The sequence below is a fragment of the Panthera onca genome, chromosome B1 (genome assembly GCF_046562875.1).
Source record: "Panthera onca isolate mPanOnc1 chromosome B1, mPanOnc1 haplotype 2, whole genome shotgun sequence".
Lineage (NCBI taxonomy): Eukaryota > Metazoa > Chordata > Mammalia > Carnivora > Felidae > Panthera > Panthera onca.
This window is the reverse complement of record NC_138342.1, coordinates 56410207-56438184: the sequence shown is the minus strand read 5'-3', so window position 1 is coordinate 56438184 and position 27978 is coordinate 56410207. Positions and strand designations below refer to the sequence as shown.

Sequence of the window (27978 nt, the reverse complement as noted above, 5' to 3'; positions counted from 1 at the left end):
TTAAAACCTAGTGGGCCAGTCTGAACAATGGAAATGATGATTACACACCAAAGACTGCAATTAAAATTTTATTTTGGGGGAAAAAAGGCGGTTCTATAACTCAGAAAGAATGATGAAAATATCTTAAATAATCATCAGCCCAGTTTGTATGAAACCACAATACAGACCCAATACACTCAACATGAACTAACAGGAAAAGTATAAACTATTCGGGAAATATTCTGCACAGTCTTCCTTTGGCTCAACATTTCTGCACTATTAATAGGTCTGTCCAAGCATGCTGGTAGTAATGAAGTAATATGGTAGATAAGAAAATGTAGAAGATAGATTTTCCAGCCAAACCTAAAAGAAAAAAAGACAATCCTGTATTACCTATTAGATTTATTTCCAGAAATAATGTATGTCTGTATATAGAACACACAAATACGCAACCATTCTCGTCTGGCAGAATGTTATTATTTATAATCATTTTTAGTTATTTCCTACTACCCAAATGATATCTAGCATGTAGTAGGATTTTAATAACTATTTGTTGAATAATTAATGAGTGGATGAAAGTTAATAGCCAGGTTCTTTAATCTAGCATACAAAAGTAATGTTCATATTTATTTATTAAATGGTAAACATTTACATTTTCAGCCAACTTTAATGGAATACTTACTTTTATTTTCCAAAATGTTTATTAGTCATAAAATATTGCTGTTTCCTATATTTTAATTCTTTTGATCTAAGTGCAATATAGATTTTAGTAAAGGAATTTTATTGTGATGAATGACTTTGGGCTGATATTTTAAGAAATCACTTTACAATTATTAAAGTCTTCAGAATCTATTGTACATTTTTTTTTAGTTTCTCTGTTTCTTTTGTAATTATTGTAATTTTTCTGTCAATTCAGTATCTTCTGCCTTATTCCTGCCCGCCCCCCCCCCCCCCCCGCCACCATTGGCTTGCTTAGTCTATTTCTAATTATATGAGAGGACTTAGTTGAGGACTTAACTCCAATACATCACTTGATCTTCCTGTACTACCATATCTTCATGCCTCTAACTTAGCATTTAGTACATTGTATTGTCATTTTTGCGTCCTTGTGTAGAACAGAGCTTAACGAGGGCAAATTTGGGATCTTATTTCTATCTCTTTCATGTGTCTCACATGATAGAGCACATGATCAGCGTTTTAGAAATGTAGAAAATATATAAATGATGATAGCAAGGGGAGTATTGCTATTTATAAAATACAACTGTATTTTCAGCTCTTACCCATAGTAGTTACATTAGTATTTTGTAAGTTTATTTTTATTTCTTTTGAGAGAGAAAGATAGAGAACAGGTTGGGGAGGGTCAGAGAGAGCGGGGGACAGAAAACCAAGCAGGTTCCTGCTGTCAGTGCAGAGCTGGATGCAGGTTTAAACTCACGAACCATGAGATCATGACCTGAGTCAAAATGGAGTTGGACACTTAACCGACTGAGCCACCCAGGCACTGCTGTATTTTTCTCATAGAAGATTGTTTAGTGAATCTGACTCTTTTTCATTATTAGAAGGACAAAAATGATATGACAAAGCAAATCGAGTTTGTGACAATGTACCTAAAGTTAAAGTATCCTCTCAAAAAATAGCCTATCTGGACTTTGTGTACAGTGTGGCATTGGTAGTGGAAGGTTTGAGCCCTAGGGCCAGAAATCTGTATTAGACTCTTGGCTCTTCAACTTTTGCGGGGTGATCACTAACAACTTACTTAACTTCCATGGGCCTCAGTTTTCTTATTTCAAATTGGCTGATCATATTAACTACCTCATAGGTTTTTTTTGTAAGCATGAAAGTAGTTAATGTAGGCAAAGGACTTAGAACAGTGACCAGCACATGGTAAATGCCTTAATACATTACTGTTATTACTAATTTCTCTGAAGCCTACTTTGCTCTGTTGCGTATAAAAAGAACAAAGCGATAAATTGAAGGAGACAGAATTCCAAGACAGGAAATAACATATACTGTAAGGAAAATATAAGAAAAATTAAAGGTGAGTATATAAAAGCAACACTGATGTTCATTGGTTTCCTTGGATCTCCACCATGGCTTTAAAGCAGTGGTTACAATATCAAAAAAGTAAACTAGGAAAAGTAGGTTTTGGGTATCAAAAAAAAAATGATGATTTTTTTTCCAGAGAAAATGATGCAGAGAATTTATTTTAAAATGGCTTGACTTGTGCAGGAAACTCCCTTGATAATTATATATTTTCCAAACAGAAATGCTGAGTCTTCACTTCTTGGCTCAACTCAAAGATATGGGTAAACATCTTTGTGGACATTAAGTTTGTGACAGTTTCTGCTCAATGCCATTGCTTCTGGCTGAATGCATCATCAGCTACAGAGAAAATTTCTTATAATTTATTTTCTTAATTTATTTATTATATGTTTTATAAAATATTTATAAAACACATGAAATAGGTACACAGGTAACTTACATTTATGAATCAACAATTCTTATGCAAAATATAAGATATTTCACAAGCCAAATTATTATTTAATCAAAATTGAAACTACATTGCTTAACGATATTAAGGTCACATTCTTCACATAAAAATTCTATTTTAAATAATTGTTTATGTTTTAAGCCTAAAGGCACTTACCAAAAGAAGTAGAAGCTGTTAATTCAAGATTCTTAAAAGTGTCTCTTTAAAAGAGAAATAAATGACATGTTTTAGCTAAATGTTTATAATAACAAACAAAAATAATATTTAAATCTCCATGGAAATATTTAGAACAGATTTTAGGCATCTCATAGTCAAACTATAGATACCAAATTCGTATTTTCTCTAATAATGTGGAAGATATCTTTAAATGCTACATGTATATCTAAGAAACTAAATCATGTTTTAAAAATATCTGAGGAATGAAGTGACTTATTCAAAATCAAAAGCTTAGTTATGTCAGGTCTTCTGACTCTAAATTCTGTATTACTTATATTAAATTGTCAGTTCTCTGGGTTCAATTTCTTGCTCTCTCATTTATTGTTCATGTTGAAAAAGAATGCTTCCTAAGTCACATTTTTAAAAAACAATTAAATAAAGGAGAAATGTTAAATAGAGCATGGACTACTTTTTAGAATTTCAGATACTTACGTAAAATGGAAATAGTATTCTCTGTTAACTACCGCTAAAAACTGCTGTAGGTATCAATTGAAATTTTATAAGCAAATACATCAGAAATTTAAATCTAATGTAAATGCAATTTATCATTATAATTATTTTTATTATAGCTGCATTTGCACCATATCATTTATAATTCAATTTCCAGCCTAGAAATATTTAATTTTGTTTTATCTTCTACTAAATAGAATCTGCTGGAATTTTATTTCTCTATTTCATTTCCTCAGCTTATTTTTACTACAAAAGATAAGTCCATTTTTTAAATTAAAAATGAAAAGGGACAACTTACCAGAATAGGGGTAATTTGGTAAGCATTTATCTTATTGTGATTCCATGGTTTCAATGCTGCCTGATATTGCTGAACAGTCTTGAGATATTGGGGCAGGGTGAACTTCTGATAATATTGGTTGATTTTGTTCTAGAAAAAAATGTAAGTAATTGTCTTAATATTTCATGTACCAGAGCATACCTGGACATAACCAAAAAAAACTAAAACTTGGTTTGTTTGGGTAAATTCTAAATGATACTAAAAGACCTAAACAAAAGAAAGCTAATTCATGAAATGTTATTTCTATATTTGCATTCATAGAATGAACTATAGAATTGAGAAGATTCTTGGTTAATTCAGACTTCAAGCCCAAAATACTTAAAGAAGAAGTACTTGTAAGAAGGCAAGAGGATAATATTCTTTGCTAAAATAAGTTTCTCAGATTGTGGTTGCATTTCCAGGATCAGTAGAAAAACATGGTTTCCTTACAGTCGTATACATAGAATGTGTGATTAGATTTAGTAGAATCTGTGACACTGAACCAATTATTAATCTGAGTGTCATCTTGTAGAGGTAAATGAATTCATAGAGAGCAATTTGCAGAGAGCCTGTCACCTATTTTATGATTAATATATATTTCCCTCCTCCATGTTCTATTTTGAAGCATCTATGTGGGCCTGACTGTAGATTACTGTAGGGATTAAAACTGGAATTAAGCACAGAGGCATCTCCCTTCGGGATAATTTCCTGTTTTTCCAAAATGGACAGTTGGTGGGTTTTTAGAATAACCAGGGGATAATGGCTAGGTGGATACATGCAATGCAATGGTACAGTTGATTCTATGGGAGAATATTTTTCCAACAGTTTTGACAGAGTATAAGGAAGAGTTTTATTGAAATTAGAATTTATTAAAAACAGTTGTTGAGAGGAATGGAGTTCAGCGATGTTCATCTAGTCCAGTTATTTTATAAATGTTTGTATGGAAAATTTACCCAAAGTGTTAGGTACTTCTTTTCTTCTTCAGTCAGCTCAATTTTCTGTTAATGACAAAAATAAACTGTGACAAATAAAAAAAAATGGGATGGTATTCAGTTAATTTGGTTTGAATGAAAATACTTACTTTGGTGAGTACTTCAGTTGACTCCTTAAGGAAAGAAAATAAGAATCAGCTTTATTTGGATAGCCCACCAGTAATTTCATCTATGTCATTACAGTAGGGAACTAGAGCTAATTATTTTAATAATTAAAGGCCAAGCCATGGCTGCCAAGAAACAAAGTGCTACTTTATAGGACTTTATTATGACTTAAGTGAGTTTTAATATTCATTATCAGAGCATTCTTTATGTCAACATAAAGATCCTTGGCTGAAAATATATTTTGTTTCAAATATTCTATTTACGTTGTTCATATAATGTCAAATTCTCATACAGTATAGGCAGATGCAAACTAAATAGAGGGAGAATGAGTCAGAGAGAAAGAGAGAGAAGAAAGAAAAATGATGCAGGCCTGTGGAGGTATGTGGAAAACCTGTTTGCCATTTCCAGAAAGACTACTGTTTTTTCTTAGTGCCCACAGGCCCAAGCTTGAGTTTGAGAGAAAGGGTAACACATGCTTGTGAGGCACTGAGGAAGAAGATGTTGGACTGTGCCTCAGGTCACAAGACTCTGGGCCACAATCCATGCTTCATTTTCTCTTGAGATGTTTTCCCACTATGTTCATGGACTTGATTCATTCTACTACAGCAGGTGTTCTTGTACCTGTGATTTACATGATACATAACCCAAACCAATATTCAACCCCTAAACAATATGAGAGGGAATCAGGGTAAATTGCAAGATCCTGATTTGCCATTGACTTATTTAAAAAATGCATATTTGCGATGAACCAGAGTTCAGCTATACATTATCAAAAGTATGAGATAGAACAAAACACTTGACTATGTACATAATTCATTTCAAATCTCTAAAATGATTTTGAGTCTGTATATATTTCTTATGAAGTTTTGTCTTTATTGCCAATATTTCCTTATTGGATATTTTGATATGGCTCTGTTTAAAAATTAGCAATACTTAATTTACTTAAAATAATTAACCAGTACCAGGGAAGCACAGTATTTCTCAATAAACTATTAGATTATTTTATTTTGTTTTATTTATTTTATTTTATTTTTTTAAATGTTTATTTATTTTTGAGAGAGAGTGCGTGAACAGGGGAGGGGAAGAAAGAGAGGGAGACAAGAGACAGCAGAATCCCAAGCAGGTCCTGTGCTGACAACACAGAGCTTGATGTGGGGCTGGAAACCAGGAACCAGGAGATCATCAAGAGTGATGTTTAACCGACTGAGCCACCCAGGTGACCCTTGGCTGTTTCATTCTAAAAGTATCATTTCCTGGGGTGCCCGGGTGGCTCAGTCAGTTGAGCATTCGACTCTTGACTTTAGCTCAGGTCATGATCTCATGATTTGTGGGTTTGAGACCCACCTTGGTCTCTGCACTGAGAGCATGGAGGCTGCTTGGGATTCTGTCTCCCTCTCCTCCCTCCCCACCCCATTCTTTCTCTCTCTCATGAAATAAATTTTTTTAAAAAGTATCATTTCCCTCACTAGATGAGTTGCTAGAAGATTTCTTAAGAAATAAGATCATGATTATACTTATCATCATCAAAATTTGGGGACCAAGGTAATTAAATCCTTAACAGTATATTCTTAATATTCATGAAATTAAAGGTCTTTTGGAGGGCACGTGGATGGCTCAGTAGGTTGGGCTTCTGACTTCGGCTCAGGTAGTGATCTCACGGTCTGTGAGTTCGAGCCCCCAGTCTGGCTCTGTGCTGACAGCTCGGATCCTGGAGCCTGCTTTGGATTCTGTGTCTCCCTCTCTCTCTGCCCTTCCCCCACTCACACTCTGTCTCTCAAAAATGAATAAATGTTAAAAAAATTAAATAAAAGATCTTTCTCATATTACAAGCATATTAGTACGATAGGTGAAAAAGGATTGCAGTAAAATTTCAGTTAAAAAAATAATAAAAACTAGTTTTTTTTTTTAAGAAGCAGTGGAAATCGCATATTTATGCCACAAGGAAGAGTCTTGTTTACATGCAAGAAAGAATTTAAGTTACTTGAGAAACCCAACATTAAAAGGTAGACAGAAATTATATTTTTAAGTAACTTAAAAATATCACTCTGTTTCATTAAAAGAAGAGCATTTTATATAGGCCTAATTATTACTATTTTAATATTAGCTTTGAAAAAATATGAATTAAATATAGCTTTATATAGTATCAATACCTTACCATATCAACAGTCTTCCCTGAGGTTTCCTTAAAGAAATAAAAAAAGAATTAGATACTTTATTCCCACTGTATTGATTATACATAATTTACTCTTGAATATATAGGGAAAAAACTCCTCTTTCATAAAGAGGAAGAATATAATTAAACTTATTTTTATTGATTCTTTTAATCGTGGTTACATACCCAAGATCTAAGATCACGTAAGATCTAAGATCTAAGATCACGTAAATATATATACATTTAAAAATTTGTTTTTTAATGTTTATTTATTTTTGAGAGAGCAGGGGAGGAACAGAGAGAGAGGGTGACAAGGAATCTGCAGCAGGCTCCAGGCTCTCAGCTGTCAGCACAGAGCCAGGTGTGGGGCTTGAACCCATGAACAGTGAGATCATAACCTGAGCCAGAGTCTGGAGCTTAACCAACTAAGCCACCCAGGTGCCCCTATATTTCTTAAACGAATGATGAATGACATATCTCATTAATGAAACAACAAATAGATAAATAAATCTTATCTGACTGGTATGCATAACTACATTATTTTCCTGCCTATGTAAATATAAAATAAATAATACTTATTGTATAGCCATAACAAAATAAAAAATAATTTCTTAAATATATTTAGTATAAATGGTTTTGATTTATTTCCTGAGATAAGCTGCCAGATTCCTTTAAAATTTCTTAAATTACACATTTTAATCTTATTTTAAAAATTGTTATATTTTCGTTTCTTTTTTGGACTTTTATTCATTCTCAGAGACAAAATAAGCAAGACAAAACTAGGCTATTTCTTGGATGATATGAAAATGACTTTAGTCATTTGTGGTATGCAGGAAGACATTTGGAAAATAATACTTTGTATAGATCTGAATGAACAAGAGTCCTTATCGAGAATGATATTTTGGATTGCTCCCACTTCATTTGCAAATTTTAAGATATACACCAGATCTCTTGGTGTGGTAGCAGTATTAATGAGTGACCTTTAAAAAAGTAGTAGTATTAAAATTTTTCATAAAGTCTCCTAGCACAAATCTAATCTTCATTATCTTTGGATGTGTACATTTTTTTTCTGCCCTCCCCAAATTTTTCATGGAGATCTGAAGTGCCAATTCTCCCATATTCTGTAAGTCTAAATTTATTGCTTAAGAAAACTGGAACAAAGACTGTTTAGGGCAGTGCATATTAAGTGTCTAATATCTTGCTAGTTACTGAGATATTATCTTTATAGTAAAATGCCTTACCTCACTGGTGGAGAGCTGTTCTCTGTTCTGTATATATGTATATTAAAAAGAAAAAGGCCAAGGGAGATTTCATTATTTATTTTTGAAATGAAGAAAAGCTCCTTAATACAAAACTGTTTTATAAAACAAAATGGAAGAGTACTTGGAACTTGGGCAAGTTACTTCACTTCCCTGCATTTTCTTACATTATTGTCTTTTTTGCTACATAAAGATAATGATAATCTATCTCTCTCCTACATTAAAGAATTGAGGAACCAAGAAAAATGATATATGAGCAAACATTAAGGACATGGATACTAAATTTAAATGAAATTACTTATTTTTCATTATGGTTACAATTGTATATGTTACTACAATTTGGACTGTATTGTTTGTAATTTAATTTCTGGACTATAATATTTTATTGTTCTGTGTTCTCAGAACTTGTTGGGTATCTAGCTATTTTACATACCTTTATCCTGATCTCATCCCTTACCAAAAACAAAAATAAAAGCAAATAAAAAAGAAAAACAGTAAATCAAAAAAGCAGCACTTACCACAGTGGGAATAAAGGAATAGGCCATTCTCTCAATCTGATCCCATGGGTTCATAACAATCTGAGGTTGATGAAGAGCTTGGAGATATTGGAGGAAGTTCAAATTCCGATAAAATTGGTTGATTTTGTCCTAGAAAGAAGGAAAATGATCAATATTGAGTCCAATAATAAGTCCAATATTGAACCTCCTCCATGAGTCAAAGCAGGTCTCCACAGAACCAAATTACACAGATAATTTGTAAATGGTGGCAAATTTACCTAACAAAAGAATAATCTAGTCACTTAAAACTTGTTGTAACTGTGTTTACATTTGTAGTAAATTGCAGAATTAAAGAAATCATCTGTTTAATTAAGGCCTCCAGAACAATACCTTGTGTGAAAAGAACAAATGCATAAGGAAAGAAAAAGACATTTTTTTGAATTAAAGGTAAGTGTCTGTCATTTCTTTCCCATGTGTATAAAAATTCTGGTCTGCAGTCAGATAGAACTGAAGTTTAATTCCCTTGATCCTGGTCACTGGAATCCATGACCCTGATCATATTGCTTAATCTCTCTGAGCATTACTTACCATGCAGGATTATAGCTGGTAAAATATATAGCAGTTTTCATAGTACCTACTATTTATAAGAATATAATATAAATAAGGTAAAATGAAATATCTATCATCTATATCTATCTATCATTTAACTATGTCTATCCTGCTCAATAAAAATTCTAGTAAATGCCAAAGCCTTTGATCTGACTCTAAAGATTTTTTTTTAGAGATTAAATATGAAATGACAATAGTATCTTTCCTTAAAATTTTCATTTCATAGAGATTGAAAGTAAATGGGTATATAAAATATCATTTGGTAGAATTGCCTGAGTATAATTATTGGATAAATCCACAACATTAAGAGTGGTACAAGGCAGAAAGCTACTGGAAGCATTTTTAACAAAGTATAAGAATGGCCTTTACAGTAATTACAGTTTCCTAAAAAGGGAAGGTTTATTTGGAGAGTGCCATTTTTAGTGTTCAAAGAAAGACTATTTCTGTTTAAAAAAAGTTTAGAAGGAATGTCTATTCTGTATAGCGATATGATAACAATATTTACCACTTTTTTAGATGCATCTACTGTGTTCCAAACATTTTTAAACATAATTCATGTACATATCATCTAATATTATTCTGCAGGGTCAATATGACTATCTTCACTTATAGTTGAAGAAACTATAGCTTGGAGAAATTAAGTAATAATTTGAGAAATTATGAATGGAACACAAATTGCTGAACTCCAAAGTGTGCGCTCTTCCCTTGTGCCTATGGCAAACTTTTCTAGTTCATAGAGGATGGGTTATATGATGTATGGCATGGAAACCTTTACTCTTGAGATATCTATCTATGATGCCATTGTCAAAAGTTGAGTGGGCAATAATGTCATACTTCAATTATGCTGGTATCTAACTTCCATCATTTAAACTTGAAACTAATCTTCCGAGGTTTGTAACTCTTTCAACATCGGCCGGATAATTGTTCAACACTTATTTTTCTTAAAACACATCCACAAATTTGACAAGATAGCAGCCAGAAATTAAAGTAGCAAAAATAGAAAAAAATGCCTACTATAAATTTGGGGGTAAATATCTGATCGGTATATAATAAGTTATGTGAACATTTGGGAGAAGACATAGCCGTAGTTAGATGGTTGAAACTGTGATTTGTATGAGAAATTTACCAGTTGCTGTAGGTAGATCTTCTTTTCCACAGTGGGCTTAGCTTTCTGTTAGGAAAACAAAAGCACTTGCTATAAAAATTCACAAAAAGAAAACACTGCTAAGTGACATAAATCCATTTTGTTTGAATGAACGTTGCTTACCTCTGTGAGAACTTCAGCAGACTCCTTAGGGGAAGAAGAGAAGAACTACTGTAACTGCATGACTTCACCTTAGAGTTGTACTAGAGTGGTAAGGGTCAATTTATTGGAATATTTGGGGCCCATGCCACCGCTACTGAGAAATATACCGTTTGTATTATGAATTCAATAAATTAAAACATTCATCATCAGAGCCCTTGCTTTGTGTCAAACTCATAGCATGCAACTGAAAGTATGCTTCATTTCAAAATTTTCAACAATTCTACATTATTCATACAATATCAAGGCCCTAGAATGAATGTAAGTGACAAAAAAAAATGCAAATTGCAAAGTAGGCCTAGTGAGGTGTGTGGCAAAGTAAATCCTACACATTCTTTCTAGAGGATATAAAGTTATTTATAAGTGACCATTGGCTCTCCATTTGAGTTACCAATTTGCAGTTTAGGAAAGAGTAAAACATGCTTCCTAGACATATGTAGAAAGATTTCAGGCTGGGCCTCAGGCCACAGGGCTCAGGGCCACAACTAGGCCTCTTATTTTCCCGGGCATGTTTTCACATTATGCTTTTTGCTTGGATATTTCTACCATATGAATTGTTTCTGAAACCAGTGACCCACACATCTTAATGCCTTCCCTTAATCACCCCCTTTAGACAAGAGTTTCTCAAATTTAAAGTATATCAGAACAATGCCTGATGCTGCTAGCTGAGAAGTAACACTTTGAGAACTACTGCACTAAGCAATATTGAGAGGCTTTTCAGGATAAAACTATGTTGAAGGCAAATGGTAGGCTCTTGATTTGACACGAGCTTGATTTAAAATGCACTTTTCTCTGGAGTCAGATATCTGATGCCTCTATGAAAGGCACCAATGTACGTTGTGGTGTAGATAGCCACTTTCAATCCATTTGGGTAAGTGATTTCTCCATTGTTTACCCTATTTGTGACTTTAATAAGTTAATGCACACTTTGCTAGAAATCTGGTATTTCTTGATGAACTTGCTATTTGATGTTAAAAGAAAAGGGCTCTTACTTCACTAGATGACCTGCTAGAATATTCCTTGAAAGATAATAATAAATATCAAAATCCAGCCACCATAAGAAATCCTCAGGATTATTCTTGAATATTAGTAGTTATTGGGGATATTTCTCATATCACCTAGATGGTCATTAATATGATAAGTTCAAAGGATTAACATAACAGCAATAAAACCAGGTTCATGGTTGCTCATTATTAATCACCTTTGGAAAACAAGTGGAAGAGATAAAAATGATCTTGTGATTAAATGGAAGTGTCTCAAAAGAATATGGACCAATTTAGGTGGATACTACTAAGGTGAGCAGGGAAAAATTGTCATTTTTAAGAACTTATATATCTCTTTCCAGTTTTATTAAAAGAGGATACTTACAGATATTCCCAATTCATTTATGTTTCTTGTGATTTCCTTGAAGAGAGAAGAAAAATAATTATATTTTTTATCTCCAAAGCATTGTTTATAAACATTTTATCCTGATTATAAAGGGAAAAATTCCTCTTCCATAAAAAGAAATGTTAAATAGATTCATTTTAATTGTATGGGTTTTGTATGAATTATATTAGAATTTCCCATTTGGTGACAAACATACAATCAGCAGTATTTATTGTCATATTTATTGTATGTATTGTATCTCCAGAGAATGTTCTATTTATTATTGTATCCCTACAGACTAGTGTTTGAGACATAGTTCTTGTTCAGTAAATTGGCCAAAAGAATGAATGAACACACAAGATTAATTTAGGCAATGCATGGATAAACTTTTTTTTTTCATTTTAGTAGTCACTATTTATTTCATTCTGAATTGTAAAAAATATATCAGGTCAACTAACATTTGTCTTGGAAGTAAATATATATATGCTTCTATAGTAAATTCATTTAAGTTTAAATGAGTCAATTTCAAGAAAATATTACAATAGGAAATAGCTTTTAAAAAAGAAAATGTTAGGGGTGCCTGGGTGGCTCAGTCGGTTGAGTGTCCCAACTTCGGTTCAGGTCATGATGTCATGGGTTGTGGTTTCGAGCCCCACATCAGGCTCGCTGCTGTCAGTGCAGAGCCCACTTTAGATCCTCTGTCCCTCTCTCCTGCCCCCCCCCACCGCCACTCACACACACTCTCTCTCAAAAATAAATAAACAAACAAACATTTAAAGAAGAGAGAATAGTTTAAAAAATAAAAAAAAAAGAGAAAGACGAATGTTAAGTTTGAAGCTTTTAGGAATGAAAACCATTAAAAGATAAGTCCTCCATTCCTCACAGAATGTGGAAATCAGTGTATTAGTTGATCCATGCAAAAATATATTTCCTCCAATTTAATTATTCGTAGAATTAGGGTAAGAGGGTGCAATTTTAGTGTCATTCTTTTAAAAAATCTTGGTTTTCAAATTTCATTCACTTGGAATATGTTTTCCAAATCTAGGTTAATGTCAATGTTTTTTTTTTCAAAGTAATATAATATTTTTGCTTCACATTGTCTTACAGATGTGAAAACAATATATACTTCACAGGATGTGGGACAAATGTCTCCCCCCAAAAAGAAAACAATACCAAGAAAGATCGCATTTACTGAAATGAAGTATAATATTCTTGGTCATAATGTGATATCAAGAAAAATCAACTTCGTAAACAAAGTGTACAGAATTAGGGAAGAAAGGTAAAGATGATGGACCATTAAAAAAAGAAACTCAAAGATATTCTGCTTTAATAGCATGTCTTGCACGTTCTAGCCCACAAATCTTTTCCTACTATCCCTTTCATGTTAGTCCACAGCATTTTGGTAAAGCAGTGGAAAGCCTCGCCATTTTTACAATTATAATTAAAAATAATACTCATTTTGGGTTAATGAGAAAATGACCCATGTTTGAGAGAAAAAGATACCTCATCAATCAGGAGTAATAGATTAAAAAATTAAACTTTACCTTACTGGGATGAATGAACACTTTCTTTTCCTGTTTAAATTTCTACAGAACAAATAACTTCTTTTATAGTGTTGATTAAATAAAAAAGTAAAATTATATGTAATTTAAGTTAGGACTTACTTCTTGGGAGATGCTGGTAGATTCCTTAGAAAGAGAAAAACAATATGACTTACTTACCTAGATTATATTCATACTAGCAATAAATTGTCAATCAACAACCGTTAGGTAGATAACATTGAGTCTCTGCCTAGGTTAAAGAACAAAATTGATCAAAGTTTCACTCCCTGTATGTAATTAACTTACTATATTTCAGATAATGAGCTCATTCCACACTATTTTCAGTTATGAATAGCTGAATCAAAAACTTTCCTAAATATCATCCACAGAGAAGAAAAGAGAAGATTTTCTATTTTCACTGTACAATTTCCAATTTTCTTTTATTTTCATTACTTTTTCTTTGGTATTTTTTAAAGAGACAAAATATATCACAGGAGACAAGAAAATCCTTTAGTAACATTGAAAATTCTGTGGACACCTGTTATGCACCTATGGATAGAGTCATTTGGAAATTAGCACTTAATATGGATCCAGAAAAACATGAGTCTTTATTGCAGAAACATAAAGTGGATTCACAAAATATACAGTGTTTATCGTGACTTCTGAGCGAATATCATTAATATTGAGACAACTTAGGAAAAACCCAGAAATTTAATCTTGATAGTTAGAATTTATAGAGCTTTGGTCTTGGTCTTTATTCATCTCTTTTTTTTTTTTTTTTTTTTTTATGGTTGCACTTCCAATTTTTTTTCTGGCACTATAGTTGTAGTCTTATTGGTAAAAAAAATATTGTAAATACTTACAAGTTCAGTGCATTTATGTTTTGACTAGGTGAAAGGATTTTATGTTTTATTAAAGTGTCTTACCTCACTGGAGGAGTGATGTTCCATCTTTTGCATTAAAAAAAAAAACAAATTTCAGTTTTATTGGTTATTTTAAAGTGAAAATCTGTCTTGTTGTTGTTCTTGTTTTGGGGATATGGAGCTTCTAGAAATCCATTTCTGGGAATGCTTAGGGTTTAGTGGGATGTTTCCCATAATATTAATAGATAAATCATTTTATACATCAAATAAGTCATTGTTATGGCTTAACATATTTCTTACTTTTAGGAAATGATTGGGTTCTTGGTTTTTAAGTATTAATCCTGTCACAGCCTAAAATACAAATGTAGATGTGCTACAGAATATTAAAATGTTATAACACCATGATATTATATTTTATTTAGTTTATGTTGATTTCTAGATTTAATTAATCTTTTTTTTTTTTAATTTTTTTTTCAACGTTTTTTATTTATTGTTGGGACAGAGAGAGACAGAGCATGAACGGGGGAGGGGCAGAGAGAGAGGGAGACACAGAATCGGAAACAGGCTCCAGGCTCTGGGCTGTCAGCCCAGAGCCTGACGCGGGGCTCGAACTCACGGACCGCGAGATCGTGACCTGAGCTGAAGTCGGACGCTTAACCGACTGCGCCACCCAGGCGCCCCTAGATTTAATTAATCTTAAAGGAAAGTTTGAGGACAATTACTGACTTAGAGAGAAAGGGAGAAGTGTGGCTAAGACTAGTAGATTATAGGCAGAAGAAATAATCAAACTTGGTGTAAGATTGCTCATTGAAGTGTTATTATGATTATTTTTTTCTATTTACCTAAATGGAATTCTTACCCTAATTTTGCTCCCGAATTGGCTTTGAATTTAAGAAATAACAAAAAAACTCTTCAAGATATGTATGTGAGATAGGAAACAGAGGATGCAGAGAATTCTGATCCCCTTAAGGTATAGTGCAGTTGTGGGGAGGGAGATATTGGGTATGGAAGAGGGATTGACAGTGGGGGTAGAAGGGAAAGGAAAAAATCAGTTACTTCTGAGGAATTTAGTAGATTCCACGTGTGTGTTTTCAAAGCACTTCATTGACATGACATATCTAGTCCACTGTATCATTTTGTGGTATATTTACTATATTCTCACTGGAAGAATACGATGCCTTGAGAAGTTAAGGGATTATTTTGCAGTAAGTTATTTGGCAGTGATTTTCAAAGAGAACCACTCTTTAACACATCACTGTTTCCTGTCTAAACAGATTCTGAACTACTGTAACCAAGAATAGTGAAATTCTGACTCTTCCTTGACAGATGGTTTTTGAGTCTACATTTTCTCTGTGGCTTTCCTACACTTTTCAAGGTATCCTTGTTTCATCTCAATATATTTCTTACTTTTAGGAAGCGGTTCTTGGAGTCAAAAAATGTTCCCCAGTACATTCAAGCAGATATGGGAGGAAGTTCATGCCTTTTAACCTATAGCTAACATCTCCTTCATCCTATAAGGAGAGTACTTTATAAAAAGTGTTTTTGTCCACCTTGATACCTTGTATAAGGCAAGGCCAATGAAACCTCTGATTATAGGTTTTAAAAGTCACACACTTGTCTCTATTTCTTGCTCCCTACCCTTGCCATCGTCTGCATAAAAGATTCACTCTTCTTATATTTAAATAAGAATAGATAATCATAAACATGTCATTATACTTACATGCTTTGCAAGAGCAGTAGCCAAAAGGCAGGTAAGAAGGAAGAACTTCATGTTTACTTAGTTCTGTAAAATAGGTATATAGCAAGTTAATAAGTTTTATTCTCCTGAAAAATTACACATTTTCTCAATAATTGTACATTAATTTAGCTTTGTTCCAGGCAATTAGGAAAGTCTAATGAAAACTTTGATAAAAGCAGATTCACTTGAGAAACACATGGATATGAATATGACAAATTCTTTATAAAGAGAAATTTTATTAACAGAATATAATGTGAAATCTTGGTTTCTAAAATGTCGAAGTTCCTTTTTGGGTATAGCAAGTTAGTAGGGTTTTTTTTTTTTTTTTGCCCTATATGTAATTGGTTAGTTTACTAACTTACTCATTCAATGACTAGTTGCTACATACAACATATCAGACATGAAGATACAGTGATGAAAAATAAGTACACTCAATCAGGCCATTTATTTATAACTCTTCCTCAATCTTGTGGACAAGGACTATCAGAGCTGTAAAATAGAAGACAAACTCATGTTTAAACAGATATCAGGTGCATCAAAACATGCAGTCTGGCTCCTTCATGAGAAGTAGCAGGTGGAAATAATATTGTGATGGGTGCAAGGAGGTCTGGGTGTCTCCCAGTCTGAGACAGGCTGCTGAAGCTTGAATAAATCATTAAACATCACTGCATCTCATATATGTAGCAAAAGAGAGACTGCTAATAAGACTGATTTCTGTAATCCCTTCCAGCTCAATCTCTAATACCATGACTATGTGTTAGTCCATAAGGTTTGCTGACTACATATCAACTTCACTTTCCTATTTGTTAAACAAAGAACTGAAAAGTGAAATAATTATTCTAATGCATTGTTTATATATAACAGTGTCTTACTGTCTAGATCAACACATTAAATTGATTATTTTTAAAGAGTAAGATTTTGTTTTACTCAAATAGTATTAAATTTGCTGGTGATCTTTACCTATGCACTTCTGGGGATTGTGTACATATAGGCATTACTCTGTCCTAGGATTTACATTGCCTAAATTTCTAATTAATTTCTCATTTTTACTAAGAATATCAGGTATATTTGTTTACTGTTACAAGATGATGCATAGGATGTTCATTTTAGAAGCATTTCATAGTGATAATGCTTTATAATATTATAAACATCATTTTGCCTCTTAAAATATGAAATAAATTTATTTTATAACAGCTTACTTCAATTTTACTTAGACATTTGGTTCTCCAGGGATAAAAGAAATTGGAATGTAGATGCTGAGAGTTAAAGTAATGTTTTTAGCATATTGATAAATGAGAAACATAGAAATTGTTGCAGTTACTAAATACCTGCTATATGCCAGACATTGTAGTAGTTACATTGCAAATATTATCTCTGGTCTCCAGAGCAGCTATGTTGGGTTACTGTGTCTGATTAACACATGAAAGAAGTGATCCAGGAGTCCACATCTTAAATACACAGTACCCTGGATTTCCAAAAACCTCATTATGACGACCTAGCTCTTAAAATAAGACTTTGGCACTTCGTAATAAGATAGAGTAGTATAATAAGCATTTTACGGTGTCTATACATTAATTGTACCCAGAAGCACTGAAAAGTAGCTAAATCAGTAGCTTATGTCCTAAAACAATTTCTCAAAGGACCTTAAAGTACACTGACATTAATTTCTTTAAAAATATTTTTTAGAACTATGTTATTAGATTTTACAATATTATAATGCATGTAGAATAACAAAAAGGATAAGTGAAAAATATTACCTTGCTTCTTAAATGGAAGACAAGAAGTACAGGCAGTCGGATATCTGAAATGGGTTATCACTCGCTATTTAAACCTAGTTCCTCCATGATATGGTAATTCTGTGGTTTAAAATACCTAAAAAGGATTTGAATTCTGAGAAGCCATGATGATTAGAAGTAGTTTCTCCATCCAATATTTGTACCACATATTCCAAGGAGCACTTCCACTTAGCTTGATTTAGAGCATGATAACAGGAAATGAGGATGTTGTAATGTGTAGTGATTATTCCGTGTTTGTGCAGCTTACCTCTGCCATGTACTGGTTAAGTGGTTCATGATAAGTATTTATTTTTTTCCTAGAGGCACACCAGTGTCCCTTCTTATCAAAAACATCTTGAACAAATACCTAAAGTGACATTTGGGATATGTTAATTAAAATTTCATTAACGTATGAAAAATAATACTCCTTATATTTATTGCTTACCATTTGCCACCACTAAACATGGTTATTGTATGTAAGTCCGTGCGATGTAACGGGAAACTCAGCAGTCCTACGAACTAGCGGTAACTTTAATAAGGATTTACAGTCTTAACTTGTCTCAGTAGTTTCTGAATCTGTAAAATATTAATAGTCATGCTGAATCCAATTATAAATTGTAACAATTAGCCACAATTTATGCAAAGTGAATTGGTATCTACATGGCACCTACTTTTTCACAAGTCACAAAATGAAATGGCTGTGGTAACCAATCAGATTACATGTGTACTGAAGGTAGGTCCAGGTTTAAGGAAAATAAAGTATTGTGGGGACTGTAGCCTTCCTGAAAGTTCAAGCCTAACCTGAAGGGAAAAGCCAATACTCAGCTCCAGTCAATTTTGACATGTAATATACATGCTCTATAGCTGCCACATCTTCCATTTTTTTTAAAGATAAGCCAAGCGCTTCATTACTTATTCAGAATTCTTTGTATATTGATTGTAACGAATTAAAATTCTTTAAAAATATTGTGTCTGCTGACAGAACCAAAACACAACTGGATCTTGCCCAAGTGCTGCCAATTTGAGATTTCTGGAGAAAATGCTAGGTCCTAGGCTCATGTAATTATTAGAAACGGAATCATTTTGGAAAACCAAGTCTTATGATTTGCTGAAGCATTGATGTTTAAGTATCAAGAAGGTAAAATCCCTAATAATTTTGTGTAGAAATCTTTGCAAAATTTACCACACACATGACTACACTCTCAACACTAGGGAAGACCAATTATTAATATTTGGTATTAACCACAGATAGCTTTTCCCCCATGGGATTATGTTTCATGGAACTGCCATTTTTTCATCTGTTTCAGATTTTTAATTTTTTTTAATGTTTATTTTTGAGAGAGAGACAAAGCACAAACAGGGGAGGGGCAGAGAGAGAGAGGGGAAGACACAATCTGAAGTAGGCTCCAGGCTCTGAGCTGTCAGCACAGAGCCCGATGCGGGGCTCAAACTCACGGACTGTGAGATCGTGACCTGAGCCGAAGTCAGAGGCTCAACTGACTGAGCCACCCAGGTGCTCCATTTCAGATTTTTATGACTCTTTTTCTGCTGCCTATCAATCATCTTTTGTTTGTTTGTTTGTTTGTTTTGTTTTTGTTTGTTTTTGTTTTTGAAATCATTTAAGTAACTTTGTCCTCTGGAGAAGAAGAAATCGGACTTTTCATTGTTGCATATCTGCCACTTTAGTTGGTCTGACACTTGGCTGATATTTAGTAAACGCTTTCATTTCACTTAACAACCAGGACCACTTGCCTTCAGCAGCAACAGCTTCTGCTCTTACTTATTGCTTTCAGTTTTTGAGACCACAGAAACCAGACAACCATGCTTGTTGATTTCTGTGACTCTCCCAGTAACTGTTCTATGGGTTCCTTCATTATAAGACATGAGTCCATCTGCTCCTCTCCCAACCCCTAAGAACTTACCTATATGTTTATCCCCTTCTCCTCTTAAAGTTTTATTTGCTTCATTTGTACTTGCTCCTTTGCTTAGTCTACAGTATCCTCAATTCTTCAGTCTACAGGTCCCATGTCATCATTCTGTGCCACCCACACTGGCTACATTATGCATTTCTCCTTTCACTCATCACCAAACTTCCTGAAGGACTTCATACTTGTAGCTTCTTCCTTCTAACCTTCAGTCCATTGCTTCTGCACCAGTTTATCTTCCATTGGCTAGATAATTGCAACGAATTTCCTTATATGTCTTCCATTTTCTTGTTATCTCTAAAATGCACTTTCCACACCTTTCTCACAAATATTCTCATTCTAAAATGTATGTAACAAATCATGTTACTCAACCAAAACATTTGTATAGTTTCTGATAAGAACAGATACTACACTTGATCTTAACCGAAAGGCCAAGGAGCGCTGTATGGTTTCTTATACTGTCTACGGTAATGTTCAAGATATTTAAAAGAGAATTCAAGATCATTCAGAATCTTCCCAGGAGTCATTTCTGACCCCACTTCCTGACATTCCTTATGCCTTATCACAATCTTTCCAGAGCACGCTATGGATGTGTGTTAGAGCACACTATGACTGGGAATGGCCTTCTATCACATTCTCTGCCTTGTAAATGCAAATGAAATTTGAACCATCTCTGAATAGGTCTCCAAAATCTTTGATATACTTGAATTTTTCATATATGCTATCAACAAAATATTTGTACAGATGCTGAAGTTGAAAATGTACTTAAGACTCTCTACTTAATTCAGTGAACATTTCTTGAGTACTTAGTGTGTGCCAGGAGTTATCCTAAGCATCTGGAAGAAAGCTATGAACAAAAGAAAACGTGGTTTTCATGAAGTTTATATTTTAATTGGTTAAGATATTAACACATGATAAATAATAAAGCATTGGTTCAATCACTGCATGCTATGGGAAAACTGAATTGAAGATACTGGATAGAAAACTGTCGTAGGGATGAGGTGTTCATTATCTAGTAAGATGGCCATGAAAGGACTCCCTGAGCAGAAAAGTAAAAATTTGAAGGAAGTGAGAAAGTAAACCTTGCAGATATTTCAGAAGGAACTCATCTGCAAAGGTCCTAGAATATAAGTATGCCTGGCAAGATTCAGAAATATTGAATAGATCAGTATGGTTGGAAAATAGTAAATTTGGTGGAAACAAAGAGAAAAAATGAGGCCAATGATACAGGGCTCTTGAGTATTGCCAGGACTTCGAGAAAGCAACTACACTGAATGGAAACTGATGTCAAGCAGAAGATAACTCGGGAAAAAGCAGACTGAAGAGGTTAAGAGAAGAGACATGGCCCATTTAGAGACTGGAATAATAATCCAGACACATGATTATGGCAGCAGTGAGGGTGATGAGAAATTGTCACATTCTAATTATACTTTGAAGTTAGAGAAAATGGAATTTAATAGATTAGAAGTGAGGCATGAGAGAAAGGAAAATTTCACTAATTACTCCAGATTTTTGGCTTGATCACCTGGAATAACCTGGTTACCATTGACTGAGATGGAAAAGATAGAGACAAGGCTGGTTTGTGGGGAAAACATGAGGAGCTCAGTTTTCTAAGAAGTTAAGTTTCAGGTGCCAATTATAAATTTCATTAGAATATAGAGTAAACAGTGTACAATTACACTTACTTACCTAATGGAATTGATGACAATACTAATGGACATACTGAATACAAAACCCTTCTCAGTGTCAACTATCAACATCCCAGCCTTTGCTGATACGACTGATATGCAGCTAATAGGAGAATGGAAAGAAAAGGAAACTCTTACCATTAGTTAGAAATAAAAGGCTCGGAATGGGGCGCCTGGGTGGCGCAGTCGGTTAAGCGTCCGACTTCAGCCAGGTCACGATCTCGCGGTCCGTGAGTTCGAGCCCCGCGTCAGGCTCTGGGCTGATGGCTTGGAGCCTGGAGCCTGTTTCCGACTTTGTGTCTCCCTCTCTCTCTGCCCCTCCCCCGTTCATGCTCTGTCTCTCTCTGTCCCAAAAATAAATAAATTAAAAAAAAAAAAAAAGAAATAAAAGGCTCGGAGTAGACAAGTTCAGTAGGATATAAATACACTGAGAGAAAGGAAGTTCTATAGTATAGGAAGTCCTATATTATTTCACTGGGAATGTGTATGTACTTGTTGTCATATGTTTAATATCTTACAGTGATTATATCTATAGTTCATCAAGACACTCACACACAGAATGTCCTTAGGTATAAGAATGAGGTGGTCCAGAAAGAAAATAATGTGTGGAGGAGTTTGTACAAAGTTGAGAGAATTAAGAGGTAGGTCATGACAAAAGAGGTACAAAGGCCAACAGTTCTGTGAGAATGGAAGAAAACTCAAACACGGGTTAATAAGAGCTAGGAATAATTCAAGAAATTTCAATTATTAAAAATGTCATAAATAGATTAGTGCATAAGATTAGTGAATATCATTAAAAATGTCAATAATTGGCTAGTGAATGTTGATGCCTTGGAAATAATTTGGAACCTTTCATTAATTTCTAAGTCTGAGAGGAAGTGGCCTCCGGTAGGAAAACAAACATGAAATTAATGTGAGCCGTGAAGAATGATTTGTGAGAAATATATATAACTACTTCTATTTCTATAAAGGTTTAATTCAGTATTTTTTTTGTATGTTTTGAGAAATCTATTAATACATTCTTACGCACGTTCCAAAAATACTTTTAAATTAAACATCTACTGTCTATTGTAATAGCAATGTGCATGTGTAGTACAAATATAAAGTAATGCCAGGGAAGGAGACAAATTTCAGAATCATGCTTACTGCTGAGGAGCTTGGTTGGAAATGGAACTGAGTGGGGAAAACAACACTTCAGTAGTATTGATAACAATTTCTCTTTTCATTAACTAAGAGTTTTTAAAAAATTAAGGTATAATTTATGTTCAGTGAAATACACATATTCTAAGGTGTTGGAAGGCTGAGCAGACATGAAAATGAGAGAGACTGTGGGGGATCCTGGGGGCTCAGTCGGTTAAGTGCCCAACTCTTGATTTCGCCTCAGGTCACAATCTCAGGGTTCCTGAGACGGAGCCTTGCGTGGGCTCTGCACTGACAGCGTGGAGCCTGCTTGAGATTCTCTCTCTCCCTCTCTCTTGGCCCCTTCCCTGCTCACATGCGTGCATGAACATTTGTGTGCTCTCTCTCAAAATAATTAACTAACTAACTAAATACATAAATAAATAAACATTAAAAGAGAGAGAGAGAAAGAGAGAGAGACTGACATATGGGAGAAGAACCAAGTTTGATTGTGAGAGAAAGATTGGCAGGACCTGAGGTAAAGGCCCACAGGAGCTAAGGGTTTATATCTCATTTTGGGGACAGTGGGCAGTATGAAATACTTTAAGCTGACATGTGACATGGGGAGAATTGCATTTTAAATTAATCATCATGGCATAAATATAGAAAAGGACCGAAGAACAGGCAAAACAGAGGCCGCATAACCATCTAAGAGGGTGTGAATAGATTGCTATGTAATTATAAGGGCTCATTTGTAGAAACGGCATTAGGGGTGATGATTAAGACACAGACTGGAGAAATGTTTAGAGCAAGAGGTGGCAGACTGCTAAACAATCAATCAAACATTGCACAACACTTTTTCTTCTACTATGAGAAATAGAATTGGGGAAAATTATTAACTTCTTTCTACTAATTTCTTAAAAAGAAAATAAAAACATTTTTTACTGGCTTTACTGTAGTTCTCTAGCTCAATTGTAAGCAAGGGAATTTAGAGCCAGTACAGTTAAAAATGAACCATATGTGAATTGGACATGTAAAAATTAAAAGTTAACACGAGGAATATTTTATAATTACAAAACTTACAAAACTTTTATATTTCATCTAGTTAAGAAATGTTAGAGAATAGTAAGTGGATTTCTCCTGCAATTTGTGTCGATAATGATAAAGATTATGGAATGACATTACACCTGAAAATGGAAATATTACATTTCTGCTATCAGCATTTTTTCCATTTTAAGAGGTATTTATGTAGAGAAAAGTGCACCGTTTATAAGTATACAGTAGATAAACTTTTTATATGCATTTACCTGTGTAACCTCCACTTAGATCAAGGTATAGAAACTTTCAAGCACCACAGAGGCTCACTCCTAACCCCTGTCAATGATCCATCCAAAAGGCGACTACTGTTATAACTTCTAAATCATGTTTGGTGGCACCTGATTTTGAACTTCATATAAATGGCATTATATAGTATATATCCTTTGTATTTGGTTTCTTTCACTCATATCTGTGAGGGTCATCCATATTATTGCATGTAGTGATAGTTGGTTTATTCCCATTGCTGAGTAATAATCCATTGTAGGAGTAAACTATAAATCATCTATTTTCCTACTGATAGACATCTGGGTTGCTTGCATTTGTTTTTGCCTTTTGTGAATAGCACTGCTATGAACTTTCTTCAGTATGTCTATTGATGGGTGTTAGTACATATTTCTTTTGGTTATTAGAAAATTTTAATGATCAAACCTGTGAAAAAGTGGTAATGACTCATGTATTATTTTACTTACCACTTATCTGCCAGTTTTCACCATTTATTTACATTAATAACATTGGGTGTTATTCAGAATATAAACTATTAAGAATATCTTAATGAAGTTTTCCAACATGCAAACGCTGTTCATAATTTTTAACAATGTCATGATGTAAGAAAAAAATGCAAACATAGTCCTACTTTTCTTTGATATTATATTTAAATTAGAATAAGGAAGAAACTTGGAAAAACTGGTCTTTTCCTATCAAAAAATCTTATTTGCTGGCTTTGGAAAAACATTTTCAAGGATACAATTTTAAACATTTAAATAAGTGAAATTTTCTTCTTTTTAAACAATTAAGATGTTAAGTATAGTGGTTGAGTAAAACAAGGATGAACAGTTAGTGTGTGTTATTAATAATGCAAAATAAAGGAAACTTTTTAATGAAAATAAAAATATAAAAAGGATGCAAAACTTAGATGTGAGAATAAAATAACTTAAAAATGTCATGTCAAACTTTAAAACAATAGTTAATTTTGGGGCACCTGCGTGGCTCAGTTGGTTAAGCGTCCGACTTCGGCTCAGATCGTGATCTCAGAGTTCATGAGTTTGGCCCCGCATCGGGCTTCCTACTCTTAGTACAGAGCCTACTTTGGATCCTCTGTCTCCCTCTCTCTGCCCCTCCCCTGTTTGCTCTCTCTCTCTCAAAAAAAAAAAAAATAAATAAATAAAAATAAGTAAAAATAAAAAATAAACATAAATATTTAAAAACAAAACAAAACAAAAGTTAATTTTGCAAAAAGACTATGGAAGCCGAGAGATAACATACATAAATTCTGAGTATAAATTCTGAATTTACCTTGAGGCTAAAAGTATAATTAATCATGGGGTGCCTCAGTGGCTCAGTTGGTTAATCATCCAACTCGATTTTGACTCAGGTCATGATCTCACAGTTTGAGACTGAGCCCCGTGTGGGGTCCTGAGCTGACAACATGGAGCCTGGTTGGGATTCTTTCTCTTCCTCTTTCTCTGCCCCTCCCCTGTTTGTGCATGCACACTCTCGCTCTCTCTCAAAACAAACAAGGAAATAAACAGATTTAAAACTACAAACAAAGGTATAATTAATCACAACAAAATATATATTAGACTTTTAGGTAATAAATAAACTTACAAGCACTCACAAAAATAAATTAGTAACTCATCCTCCCTATTGGAAAGTGTCCTCTTTTTGGATCATAAAAAAAATCTATATAACTATCTATCTATATCTATATCTATATCTATATCTATATCTATCTATATCTACATATGATTGAGGGAGCTAAATAATTTAAATAAATTATTTTGCATTTGTTTTCTAAGTGTTCTAGCTAAGTAGGCTTCCTTTAAATAACTATTGAATAAATCTGACTTTTAAAATATGCATTGCTCGGGGCGCCTGGGTGGCTCAGTTGGTTAAGCGTCCGACTTCGGCTCAGGTCATCATCTCACGGTCTGTGAGTTCCAGCCCCGCGTCAGGCTCTGTGCTGACAGCCCAGAGCCTGGAGCCTGTTTCAGATTCTGTGTTTCCCTCTCTCTCTGCCCCTCCCCTGTTCACACTCTGTCTCTCTCTGTCTCAAAAATAAATAAACGTTAAAAAAAAAATTAAAAAAAAATAAAATAAAATATGCATTGCTAAGTCATGTACAATGTTCATTCTAATGTGATTATATTCTTTTTTTCCCCAGTTTTTCTTTATTCACTTTTTTCTTCTCTCTCTCTCCCTTCCTTTTTATATTTCCTTCTCTACTGTCTCAAACAACAGATATTCAGCACTATTATAGGCACTGAGATCACATTACTGAGTAGATAAAAACATATGGATAAAGTGAACATAAGGGATTTGGAATTAAAATTCAAATAATACTACTTTAATGTAAATGGAGATGTTTATAAACCACACTGAAATTTAACTCATCCTATATTTTATATTGGAATACTAAAGTGTTATATATTCTGTAAGGTATATTCAAATTACACTTAACAAAATAGGAAGTATGTGGAAAATGTTTGACATTCAAAAATAACAACTGGTGATTGTAAGCAAAGGAGTGGCATTCTTATTTTATATATTATCTTATATTCCATGACTAGTGGGTGATCTTAAAAAATCGATAGATCAGAATTTATACTGCTGTCTTCAAATAAAGAAGGAATGATTCATTTTCCTCCAAGACTAAATACTATGCCCTTGAAAATTTCAAGGTGTTTTATTTATAGAATAGCTCAACAAAGAGATACCGATATCTCAAAGAATGGTACTCTAAGGGTGTAGCCCATAGACAACTGTTATAATGAATTTTCTTGTTCTGTTTTGTAATCTCCTTTAATGACAAGATGACCTTTATTATCAATTCATACTAATGAGAGAAAGCTGGAGAGTCCCTGACAAATTCTTAGAGTATATTTTTAAGCCCCCAGAGCTTAGATACATATTATATTACGTTTCATTCTCTTGTAATATAGAAATATGAGGGGAAAAATTTGAAACAATTTTTGAGTGCAACTACATATAAGATATAGTTTTGAGTACAAAGAATTCCAATGAAAACATATCGACACTGTGCTCAAGGTACTTACATATTAATCTGGAACATAAACAAATATACAGAGACATTTAGGAGATAGTTGAGTATATTTGGGGAGTCATAAGATATAGATAGATGGTAGTTAATGTGGGTAAGTGATATAGGAAAAATGCAATCAGATAAGAAGTAGACCAAGGTCAGGGGCGCCTGGGTGGCTCAGTCGGTAGAGCGTCCGACTTCGGTTCAGGTCATGATCTCACTGTCTGTGAGCTCGAGCCCCGCATCTGGCTCTGTGCTGAAGTCTCAGAGCCTGGAGCCTGCTTCAGATTCTGTGTCTCCCCTTCTCTCTGTCCCTCCCCTGCTCATGCTCTGTCTCTCTCAATAATAAATAAATGTTAAAAAAATTTATTAAAAAAAAAGAAGTAGACCAAGGTCAGAACCTTAGAGAACATTAATGTTATGTATGGGAAAAAGAAGATGAATCCGTGAAAACACCTGGAGGAAGTAACTACATGAAGAGATATATGAAGAGAATTTCCAAGAAGACAAACATAACTAACAGAACTGAATAAAATAGGCATTACAAAGATAATTACTTATCTCTTTCAGCTTCAATTTTCTCATTTGCAAGATGTTATAATAACAGTTTTGAGGGAAAAAATGGTGAAAAAAATGCATATAAATCACACCGCACAATAAAGTTGATCAGTAAATTTTAGAATTTATAACTGTCATTCTTATTTTTATCACTGTTATTATCATAATAAGAAAACAGATTGAGTAGGGAACAAACAGGCAGAGAAGTTCCCTTCAAAGTAGAAGAGAACCACACATCTTTTGAGACTGGAGAAAAAGCTAATATTCAGATATAGACTGAGCTATAGAAGGCTCTGACTAAAAGGTTGATTGTCTATAGGTCTCAATATTTTCCACAAAGGAGGGCAATGAGAAAAACTATTAGAATAAAGCAAGTATAGAAATGAATTGAAATGTGGACACCTGGGTGGCTCAGTCGGTTAAGTGTCTGACTTTGGCTCAGGCTGTGATCTCACAGTTCGTGGGTTCGAGCCTCACATGGGGCTCTGTACTGACAGCTCAGAGGCTGGAGCCTGAATTGGATTCTGTGTCTCCCTCTCTCTCTGCCCGTCCCCACTCGTACTTTGTCTCTATCTCTCCCTCAAAAATAAATAAACATTAGAAAAATTAAAAAAAATAAATGAATTGAAATACTGTGTGGCTATAAAATATCATCTTTTATATTTTAAAAATATTAT

The 27978-nt window shown here is 33.8% G+C and overlaps 1 protein-coding gene and 1 pseudogene across 1 annotated transcript; both read right to left on the bottom strand.

Moving 5' to 3' along the window:
• Positions 1-258: 258 nt before the first annotated feature.
• On the bottom strand, positions 259-15912 carry LOC132693081 (alpha-S2-casein-like). Its single transcript, XM_060655860.1, has 13 exons — positions 15862-15912; positions 14205-14228; positions 13402-13425; positions 11738-11773; positions 10334-10357; positions 10193-10237; positions 8479-8607; positions 7943-7969; positions 6705-6731; positions 4534-4557; positions 4406-4450; positions 3435-3563; positions 259-342 (listed from the first exon to the last, which is right to left on the bottom strand). The coding sequence occupies exons 1-13, from the start codon at positions 15910-15912 to the stop codon at positions 259-261; spliced, it is 669 nt and encodes a 222-aa protein (XP_060511843.1).
• A 3993-nt stretch (positions 15913-19905) lies between these two features.
• LOC132693511 (U2 spliceosomal RNA) lies at positions 19906-20022 on the bottom strand (annotated as a pseudogene).
• Between the last annotated feature and the right edge of the window lie 7956 nt (positions 20023-27978).

Coding starts and splice junctions, on each gene's coding strand:
- LOC132693081 (XM_060655860.1), bottom strand. CDS start 15,912: ATGAAGTTCTTCCTTCTTACCTGCCTTTTGGCTACTGCTCTTGCAAAG. Junction 4,558..6,704: donor CAGGGAAGACTGTTGATATG/GTAAGGTATTGA, acceptor TCTTTCCTTAAG/GAGTCAACTGAAGTACTCAC. Junction 3,564..4,405: donor AGAAGTACCTAACACTTTGG/GTAAATTTTCCA, acceptor ATTTTTTTCTAG/AACAAAATCAACCAATATTA.